The sequence below is a fragment of the Lactuca virosa genome, chromosome 6 (genome assembly GCF_052849685.1).
Source record: "Lactuca virosa cultivar CGN04683 chromosome 6, Lactuca_virosa_CGN04683_v6, whole genome shotgun sequence".
Taxonomy (NCBI): Eukaryota; Viridiplantae; Streptophyta; class Magnoliopsida; order Asterales; family Asteraceae; genus Lactuca; species Lactuca virosa.
In genome coordinates, this window is record NC_136431.1 from 156,628,282 (window position 1) to 156,639,481 (window position 11,200).

At 35.1% G+C, this 11,200-nt stretch overlaps 1 protein-coding gene across 1 annotated transcript; it reads right to left on the reverse strand.

Annotated features, from left to right (window-relative positions):
- Nucleotides 1-5,833: 5,833 nt before the first annotated feature.
- On the reverse strand, nucleotides 5,834-8,760 carry LOC145119432 (ADP-ribosylation factor-like). Its single transcript, XM_079055098.1, has 7 exons — nucleotides 8,621-8,760; nucleotides 7,433-7,590; nucleotides 7,244-7,314; nucleotides 7,016-7,135; nucleotides 6,496-6,614; nucleotides 6,316-6,397; nucleotides 5,834-6,008 (listed from the first exon to the last, which is right to left on the reverse strand). The coding sequence occupies exons 2-7, from the start codon at nucleotides 7,578-7,580 to the stop codon at nucleotides 6,003-6,005; spliced, it is 546 nt and encodes a 181-aa protein (XP_078911224.1). The 5' UTR covers nucleotides 7,581-7,590; nucleotides 8,621-8,760; the 3' UTR covers nucleotides 5,834-6,002.
- Nucleotides 8,761-11,200: the final 2,440 nt, after the last annotated feature.

Below are 11,200 nucleotides of genomic sequence, written 5' to 3' on the forward strand. Positions count from 1 at the left end.
CGTGTCCGAAATCTGCTGAGTCATCCGAGACGCGTCGCCTGCCCTCGCATCCGAAGCCGCGGTCCAATGGGTGTTCGACGCGTGCCCCTTTCTCGCGTGTCCGAGCCTCGCAGGTGAGCCACGAACCCCCCCCCCCCCCCTCCTCGGACCCTAGACTTCGGTCCACTTAGAAGCTTCCAGCAGGACCCTCGCATGCGCAACCCACGTGGCCTCGCTCCGGATCTGCTGACGCGTGGAGGCTTCTCAGCCCTTGGATCAGGAGCCTCGCCCCTATAAATAGAAGGGTGCGAGACCTCCCGGGGAATATTTGGAAACTTGTCATTTTTAACCCCTTTTTCAATACATCTTTCATTCCAACTTTCCCCAAAGCCCCGGTATCATACCAAACACTCGAAACACGTCCCGAAGTGCCCTAGAAGCCTGAGAAATTTATCTTTTCGGTTTTGAAGCCCGACCCTCGCAGAGCCCGGTTTCTCAATAAAACTCCCGGTTTTATTAGAATCGGACGTTTTAGGAAACGAAGTGTTGCCCGATTATCATCAAATCATGTGAGTGTGTAGTCACTTTCATCTTACACCTAGATATGAAGTATTTTCTATAAAATACGTGCTATGTGTAATTATATTAAGTGTTTATTTGAGGTGACTGTTGAACAGATGTTTTATACAAGTTTTAAACTGTATATGTATTTTATCTACAAATATGTTGGGTAGAACATGGGTAGACGAAATAGTCGATGTGTGTTAAAATGGTGAGAGGCCTCGATGTTGTTGTTGTTGTGTTGTAGTAGTCGTCTAGCGGAGTATAGATGACGACCACAGACCTTTCTAGACCGTCCAGTGGCACACTAGCAGGTTCGCAACTTGTAGGTGTTGATGAACTAAATGTTCATTGGCGTACTCCATCCCCCTCATGGTTGCCTTTAGGACATGTATGGCTGAGGAGACCCCTTAGCAGTAGTGTCCATCCCAATGATATTCCTTAGGCTAGGTCCCTTGTGATAGGTGTTTAGGGATGTAAAGTGAGGACAACGGCAATGGGTAATCAGGGTTATTGTTGATTAGTGAACTTAATAAGTTTATTATTATTGTGGGTTGAAAACACTATATGCTCACCAGGCTCCTAAGCCTGACCCACTCAGCTTTTTATGTTACAGGTAGTGGACCACGAGCATAGTCGGAGGACGATGAGAGATTTTTTGATTATAGGCCAGTAGTTGTAAATAACTGTTGTAAGGCTTATAATGTCTTGTTTATGCTTTTGATCTGAATCGGAACATGACATCCCGAGGTTTTGATATGAAATGAAACTATACATTTCTTAAAGAAAGGTTTTGATAAACTTTTATCATGTTTTGTTTTGGGGACCAATTCCGCAACATCTTTTAAAAAGATTTCTCTGATTTTATTTTAAAAAGCATAAATTAAATCGGTCTTTTCTGGCCGAGAAATTAGGGGATGTCACAAAATATATCAGAGTAAACATCCTAGGCTAAAACATCATGGTGTGTGCAATGCAGTCATCCCGAGCGCTTCCCTTTGCTACCGGAAGTACCTGAAACCAAAACTGAAAACTGTAATCACGAAGCTTAGTGAGTCTCCCCAAACTACCACATACCATACACATAATCACATATAAACATATCATGGGCCCCGCCCGACATCGGACAATGTCTAGCATCGGGCCCCGTCCGGCATCGAACCGTAGTCCGGTAAGCATATAAACATATCAACAATACACATATAATAAACACATAATCATAAGCATATAAACATTCCTCGGGCATCGCCCGGCATCGGATCGAGATCCAGAAAGCATATAAACATTCATCGGGCACCGCCCGGCATCGAACCGTAGTTCGGCAAACATATAAGCACATACACATGCAAGAATCACGAAGACATCAAGCACACAAACATTCCTCGGGCATTTCCCGGCATCGGAACGTAGTCCGGAAAGCATATAAACATTCATCGGGCACTGCCCGGCATCGGACCTTAGTCCAGAACATACTAACATACATATACGGGTCGGCATTGGTGCCTTCGACCCGTTCCTACAGGAGGAAAACTCACCTCAAATGTCGGATGATAGTTGAAACGTCTCTGCTCCGGAATCAGCTTTACTCAAACCCCTAAACAGAGCAACCTCTTAGATAGCAATTCATACTCACAACCCCCTTACGGTCAACTATGGTCATAGTCAAAGTCAAATTCAAAGTCAACGCTCCTAGTTGACTCAATTCGTCGATTTACCCCTTCAACTCGCCGAGTTTCTAAGAACCACAGAAGCGTGATTTCGCGATCTAACTCGTCGATTTCTTCCATTACTCGTCGAGTTCTTCCCTATTACAGAATCGAGACACTTCAATTCAACTCGTCGGGTTCCTTTACGAACTCGACGAGTTCTTCAGTCTGCTAACCCTTCTTAATCCATTCAACCATTATTCTTAAAATCCAAGTCCCATATTCCAGATCTGGGCCGAAAATACATCTAGGAGGGTAAAGTTTCCAACTTTACCCATCAAAACCCACTCTAGAAGAAATAAGCTCTAACCCTAACCCAAAAAGCTCAAGGTCTTGATCCAAAGCCAACTAAAACTACAAGATAGACCATGAGGTCATAGATTTGGACTCTAGAGACTAAATGATCACGTAAAGTCTTAAACTTTATCCTCATGCATGGCCATTAGAGCTTCAAAAGACCAAAATGATGGTCTAAAGGTTGCATGGGACTTCCATGGTCATAAAGTTGGCACCTTTATGCCATGAAAACCCCTCAAGGCCTTAGATCTGCAGTGTTCTTTACTTGGGACGTCCAAATTCCAACAACTAATATACTTAGACCATAACATGAAAGAAAGCATCCTAAAACTAGATCTAAGCATGCCATGGACAAGGTTGAAGCTTTATACCTCAGATGAATCATAAATGAAGCCCAACTTCTGGATCTACTCTCCTTCCACACATTCTTGCTCCTCTTTCAAGCTTCCTCTTCTTCAAACTCACCAAGAATGCACAAGATTAGCTTACAATCACCAAAAATGGCTTAGGGTTTCAAGATTAGGGTTTTGGACAGTGGGGGCTGGAGGTGAGGCCAACACCTTGGGGTTAAGGTGTTTAAATAGGGTGCAATACCCCGGGATTAGGGTTTCATTTCTGCCAGCCTACTCGTCGAGTTGAGGCCTCCCAACTCGTCGAGTTTCTCTACAAAAGTGAATAAATTATTATTTTAAATACATACCAGGAACCAGGCGTTACAGACTGGATTTCTGCATTAAATTGGGGATTTTAAGTCCATTTCCAATTGAACCTTTATTAGAGTCTCTACTATAGAAACGGATTGAAGTATCAATTGTACTAGAAAACCTTATTATATATTCAACTTTTGTCTTGAAATCATTCATTTGATTCTTGCTAACATGGGGATATCCCAGCTGGTTTGATGGGATTCCTAGTCCAGCCAAAAGAATCTCATTGACTCATACAGGCAATCAAGTTAAAGCATTAATATCTCCTTAATAATAGGATTATATCTTGGATCATATGAATGATTGTTGATTTCTTTCAAGGATTGTGCTAAAGCAGTGCTAAAGCGTAGCAGGGGACGAAGGAAGATGATGAACAGTAGAGATTACTTTATTAACACATTGGAAGATGTAGAACACTAGAGAGATGGGCCCTAAATTTTGTATACGTGTCTGTCAAAGTTGTTAAAACAAGTAATGGGGACTAAAAAGACAGGTTGCTCACGATTTAGTTCCTTCATAAAGCCACAAATATAGTTTAAGGACCCAAAGGACCAACCTTAGAAATTTCGTAGGGCATTTGTGTCATTTCCCCATTGTGATAATATGACAGTGTTATTAGAGGAATGTAATAATATGGTAATGAATTCAAGTGATTAGGGGACAAAAATTGGAAAACCATGAACTATTAGCATAATATTGTAGTTTGAGACACGTATTTGAATTATGTTATGAAAAAATAATAATCTTCAATGCAAGACATTTTCAAAAAATATCAAAGGGGAGAAAAAATTTAAAATGGATGATTGAAATGATCATAGTTGGCCTATTGAATTATTGTGATCCTAGATGAAAACACTTGAATTTGGAACATAATGAAGGGTAAAGCGGATCTTGAAGATTGAGGTTAACTTACCTACATATATTTAGGAGTTAATCATATTTAAAAGTTTGATTTAATAAAATTCAGATTTATGTTGTTCATATTTGAAGGAACAAATTACTGAAATCATCCCTGTGGTTTGTCAAAAATTACGAGTTTGGTCCCCAACTTTTATTTTGCACTCGGACCGTCCTCATAGTTTGATTTTGTTGCGTGTTTCGTCCCTCCCCAACATGAAAAGACTTTATTGCCCTTTGTATTTTCTTTTTCAGTTTCTTTTTTATTATTTGTTTATTATTTATTGATTAAAGAAAATTAATTACATGATTTATAAACATATGGGACCCACTCGTACTCTCACTTGTAACACAACCACCACTAGCCACCAACAACCACCACCGGCCACCAACAACCACCACTGGCTATCGAAAACCACCACCGGCCACCGACAACCACCACTGGACGATTCCAACATCACCACCATTCATTCGTCTTCTCCGGCAAGACCACCGCCTTGCCCTTTTTCAACTTATCAGATTCAATATTATACAAAATAAAATCCGAGATCGATTATAAAAATACAAATCTAATACCAAATGAACAAAAAAATCACCGAGACCTGCAATTTTGGGGCTTGTCCTCTTGAAAACAAATATGAAACCAAACTCCACCTAATGTTCGCGTTGGGATTCAGACCAGGATACAGATACGGGTGTTTTTGATTTATGTAGTTGCTTTCCTATCTTATCATCTTTCCCCAATGAAATGAACAAAAAACTGAAAATCATTATTGTTCACCAGCATCTTCTCTCCAAACCAACGTCATCGACATTGTGCACCTCACTTCCACATCGAAATCCAGACACATTATTTGAAATTTTGTTTTAAAAGAAATGAATCAGAGAGAAAATTTATCACCGTTGAAGGAAGCTCCATTAGATAAAATCGATTTCAGGGTCTCCTTCGGGCAGATCCACCTCCGGAGAAGATGAAGCTGATGAAGGGTAGAGAGAAGCATCAACGTATATAGAAATCGATGGAGTAGAAGGAAATCGAAGGGAGTCAGACGAGAGTATAGAAAAATCAACGGGAAACCCTTTACATAACCGACGATGGTGCTGGTGGTGATTTTCGGCGAGAGAGATGGAGCAGAGAGAAGTGGCACGAAGAGAGAAGCGACATTTAACGAGTAGATGGCGATCCATGGGTTTTTAGTGGGTTCTAGTGGTGTTTCCGGTGGCTCCATCGGTGGCTCCGGCGATGGTAAGTTGAGCCCCAGTTTCTTCAACTAAGATGAGAATGAGAGATAAGGTGAGAGGTGATAGGGTTAGATGGATGGGGTTGGGGTTGAAGCTGGGACCCATGTATATCTTTTTTTTTATAATCAATAGATAATAATAATAACTGAAAGAAAAATACAAAGGGTAATATAGTCTTTTTATCTCTGCAAGGGACTAAAAACAAAACAAAATAATATGTTAGGGATGGTCCGAGTGCAAAATAAAAGTTAGGACCAAACTCGTAATTTTTGACAAACCACAGGGACGATTTTAGTAATTTGTTCTATTTGAAGAGTTGATTAATTCCTTTATACTTTCTCAGCTTTAGTCATACTCACGCTCAATCTCATGACTGCAAAAAGACATAAATGTCCTTTTTATAACTGGAAATAGCCTTAGGACCAAAAGTAGGCAATGCAGATCTACACAATTCCAACCATCTCAATTCATTGTATATTTAAAATTTAAACACCAGTGAGACAACTTTTCATTCCCAACATTAACAAAATGAAGAAAAAAAAATCTTAAAACTCAAAACAAACTAACACGGAGCTCCAGAAACATCTATAACCCAAGACAATCCAACTCCTGTTTATGCCTGATTTAAAAAAAAAAAAAAAAAAAAATCAATATTACATCAGGAAACGATCACAACATAACAAGATTGTATTGTAGCATTATACTTTCAATTTTCATCATTTTAGAACACTATAATTTGAAAATCTACCAATTATAGCAGTGAAAATTGTTTTGTATTCGAATGACATTGCTATGATTAGTTAAATTTCTCAATGTAATAAAAAAAAAGTTAAAGTCGAGTGATATAATAAAAAAAAGAATGAAAGTTAATTACTATTTCTTGCATTAACAAAATGATAATGATTTAAACATGTAAACGCTTTTACCTTGTTAGCAATATTATTGGAAAGCCAATCCAGACCCTCATATAGACCTTCTCCAGAGGTAGCACATGTGCTCTGAATGTACCTGTCACATAAAAATAAAAATATTTTTTCAATAACTTTACATTTTTAATTAAGTATGTTGCTATTTCTGTTATTAAATTTGTAATATTTTTGGGTTACCAGTGTCGTTGTCGAAGAGAATGGAGGCCAAGCTTATCAGTAATCTCAGCAGCATTCATGGCATTTGGAAGATCTTGTTTGTTGGCAAACACAAGCAACACCGCATCTCTTAGTTCATCCTGTAACACCCACATTTTTATTTTATTTTATTTTATTTATAAAAAAAACAAATTCCAAAATAAGAGTTCATGCAAGACACTCTGTTTGTCTTTGGTATGTATTAGACTGGGACTGATGTCAATGACAGTACCAAAAAGTGCATTTTTTTGTCCTCTACCCAAAAAGTGGAACAAGATGGGACAGGACTTATTAGTACTGAACATGTTGTACTGTGTTTGGCAGAACATGTTGTACTGTGTTTGACATGCATTACAGATCATGTCAATGGAACAGAGTGTCATTTGGGACAAAAAAAAAAAAAAGATTTTTCATTTGTCAACCCGAAAAAGGTGAGACAGGGACTTGGTCTCGATCTCTTGTATGTGAAAAGACGTAAATGCCCTCATCATGTCTGCAGTACCTCATTAAGCATCCTGTGGAGCTCATCTTTAGCCTCCCCAACACGGTCACGATCATTGCTATCAACCACAAAGATAAGCCCTTGTGTGTTCTGGAAGTAGTGCCTCCACAAAGGTCGGATCTGAAGAAAAACCAAATAAGTTTCATATTTATCCAATTTTGGAGTTTTAAAAAAAAAAAAAAATTGATAAAAAGAAACCCATATTATACGAATTGATTAAAATTTTACCTTGTCCTGACCACCAACATCCCAAACAGTGAAGCTGATGTTCTTGTACTCAACAGTCTCCACATTAAATCCTGCAAAGATTCAAGTTCATTATAGTATAAACATTAATTTTATTACAAAGTATTCAGATTTTTATCTTTTTCTTCATGAAAGATATAAGAAAGTGAAAATGAATGTAGTAAGATATACCAATAGTGGGAATTGTGGTAACAATCTCTCCCAACTTGAGCTTGTACAAGATTGTGGTTTTACCAGCTGCATCGAGACCAACCATCAAAATACGCATCTCTTTCTTAGCAAACAAGCGACTAAAAAGCTTGGTAAATGACAACCCCATCTTGATTAATCTGATAAACAGAGAGACAAACATAAACTTAGAAGATTTCAAATAACTTTATATCAAATGGGAAACACTGAAAATATCACAAGTGCTCAAATGAAGATTGTTAAATCTGATGTTTGATTACATGATGAAATTTCTGTAGATGATAATATGTCATACAATATCACAATATGCATGGAGAAAAGAGGAAGTCTATAATAATTGAGCTTGTCCTCAAACATAAATTCTGAAGACAACTTATTTGTGTATGTCACTAAAAATCACCATTATGAAACACTAACATACTACTTAGAGAAAAAAAAAACCCTCAGAAATTGCATCTAACTGAGTAAAGGAACAAAAAAGGTCCATTTGTTTAAAAGTTCAATAGAGAATTTTTTTTTTTTTTTAATGTACTGGTTTGGACAAAGAAATGTGATGATAGGAGAATGATATTAATATGAGTATATCTGAAATTCAATGAAAAGCATATGAGGTGAAAACTCGTATGTTTTGGGACAGAGGGGGTATTATGCTTTTAAACAATGTTAAAATAACTTAACTAACACTTAACGAACACACATAAGACAAAGGCCTCTAACTTCAGTTACGAGTCAACACATCGACCTTATTTCAGGCATCAAAAAAAGTTTTGCGCAATAATTAGTAAATCTTAAAAGTAATGCTGGAGTGTTAACCACAAAATTCAACAAAACCAGTCATACAATGCCCCAAACAATAACGAAACATCGATCTCAGAAACAAATCGATTCAACAGAGAATTCCTATGAGAAAATGATACAACGCTAGTAAGCCCATTTTGAATCAAATACGAATGAATCTCAATTACCAACACAAAGTGGATCGTAATGATCCAAACAGTATATGAACCGATCTTACGAACAATGACGAAACAAATAACGAAAAACTAAACAATTTTGAGCATTAATAGATCCGATCTCATATATAAAGATGATTGCAAGTAGATATTCATGATTCAACAACGCATAGACGTACATATATGTAAAAGTTAGGCAGAGAGAAGGAAGACTAACGATTTCGGCCGGCGATTGCAGTAGTGACGGAGATCGTTTGAAAATGGAGACCGTCGATCACCGACGAAATCCGTGAGATATACGAAGGAGATGCAGAGGGGAGCGTAGTATTTAAGGGCTTCAGATCGGAGGAAAACGGACGTTTAAGACCCGTGAAAGTTTTGAATTGGCATTTATTTTTAAGTGTAGTCCTTAGAGTTTATCATTGTGTTCTTTATGGCATCCCTACGAATTACTTATTTTTCAAATTAGCCAATTTATTTGTCTTATGAGTTACTTATCAAGTTCTTTTATTTGACTTGTTTCTTTTAATCACATATCATATTTCAATCCAATACATTTCAAAAGAAAATATTACCTCATATTATTATTTATATAATCAAATATATTATAATATATTTTTTTAAGGAAATTTTCTTAACAATAATTCCGAGCTAACTTCTGCGCATCGATTAATCCTTCGTTACATATGTTTTATCCTCTAAAGTCACTGCAGACAAACATATATAACCACAGAGGCTGAGTAGTATCGGAATTTGAATATTGATTAATATGTTATCTACAATATCTTTCGCATGTCTTACAAATTCACTATAACCCAAATGATTTATTACAATATATTATTATAACTTATTTAGTGCAAAAAAAAAGTAAATTTAAATATAACATAAGAGTAAACTAAAATATTATCAAATAAAAAGATTAAATATACAACAAATGGAAGCAAAATATATAGTTAATAAAAAATTAGTCGTGATTAAAAAACCAAAATAAACTATATGCTCTAATAATAATAACATTTTCAATAGATATTTAAATAGTAATAAACTTTACAATATTACATTATAAATGTTTTAAAAAATAATTTTGTAACTACAATAATATTTGTCCAATTGTCCTCTTTGTACTCACTTTTATCAATTTAAGGAAATGAAAATATATGAAAATTTGTCTATTTTTTCTAAATTTTAAGTTACATATAATCACGAATAAAAATAATTTCATTTTTTTCTTTACAAAAAAAAAATTAAGAAATGCAATGTAAAATATGTTTTTATCAAATTTTAACTCTTTACATTCTACGGATCATTATTATTTTTTTCCGATAGATGTTACAAAAATGTAATATTATACTTAAAAATGAATAAGAAATATTAAAAGTTTTGCCCAAAATAAAAGTAGTTGTTATGTGTAAAAATCTAAAACAGGTTTCCCTTATGAATATCTTATATATCATTATATCAAACTTTCAAACATTAAGTTTTATTTATAATATTTAAGCTATAAAATTGTGGTTTATAGACACGTTGATAACATTATATTGGCTTAAATTAGTTTGATTCGTAATTAGATTATATTAATATTATGGTTTTCGTTTCGGTCATGCTTTAGTTAGTTCGATTTTCATCCTAATGAACACTCTTAACAATAGTTATTTACAAGTAACCCTTGCATTTCTTGTTTCGTTGCAAAACAAACATTTAAAAATGCAATATATTTCAATTTATCATGTTTATAACTTAAAAGGAAACAAAATATAATGGTTGTTTTGTGGCAAGTAATTATATCAAACAAAACATTATTATCTACTTAATTTTTAATAACAATTTATGGTATGTTTTTTAGAAAACCAGGTTTAATGGCATAAAAGTCCTTAAGTTTAACATAAATATTTGTTTTTATCATTTTGCGTATTTTGGTTCATTAAAGCCGAAATTTTGCAACTTTTTTTTCAATTTAACATTTTTGCGTATTTTTGTTTATTAAAGTCATTAAGTTTGATAGAAATATTCGGTTTTACCTTTTTTCTGGTTCATTAAACCTCTTAAGTTTGACAGAAATATTCAGTTTTACCGAATAAACTTGCAAAAGTGGAAATTGGAAAAAAAAAAAGTGGCAAACCTCCGACTTTAATGAACCAAAAATACGCAAAACAGTAAAACCAAACAATTTTGTTAAACTTAAAGGTTTTTATGTCATTGGCCTAGAAAACAAATATCATTTTGGATTCTTGGTTCTCAACATACCGGCTATTTCATTCCTATTTGTCCAACATCAAAGTATGATTATTGTTTTTGCTAAATAATGGGTAAAATAGTGGACCTTGAAAACAAAATCGTAATTAGGGGCTAATGATAGAAGATTTTCAAAATATAAAGGCAAAACATGAATATTTGCCTAGTCTGTCATGCATGTTAAAGAGTAACGATTCGCCGTTAAATACTACGCGTAGATGCAAAGCATTCAATTGGTAGTGTGATGTGATTCTCTTCTAGATGCTATGCCCCTAAGCTCCATGTCATCCTTTTTTTCTTAATAAATAGAAATATTATGTTTTATTTATAATTTAAACATAAAATATATTAATAAAACTTGCATGTACTTTAGAAAGAACTTATATTGCCCTTTAATAAATTCATTTTGGTGCAACTATGTTATGATAACAAGAAATTTCCTCTAAAAGATTATGATTCGTTCTAGAGGAAACTTTGGATTTTATACTCTAGCTTAATGAAAATATCTTATTACAAATTCGATGCTAGTATGCATTCTTAATAGTAACAAATTAAAGAAAAAAAA

Bases quoted from the DNA above. Each gene is read 5' to 3' on its own strand.
- LOC145119432 (XM_079055098.1), bottom strand. From the start codon at position 7,580: ATGGGGTTGTCATTTACCAAGCTTTTTAGTCGCTTGTTTGCTAAGAAA. The intron at 7,136-7,243 runs GTAAAATTTTAA...GTTTTTCTTCAG, and splicing joins ATGTTGGTGGTCAGGACAAG to ATCCGACCTTTGTGGAGGCA. The intron at 6,615-7,015 runs GTACTGCAGACA...TGGGTGTTACAG, and splicing joins TCCACAGGATGCTTAATGAG to GATGAACTAAGAGATGCGGT.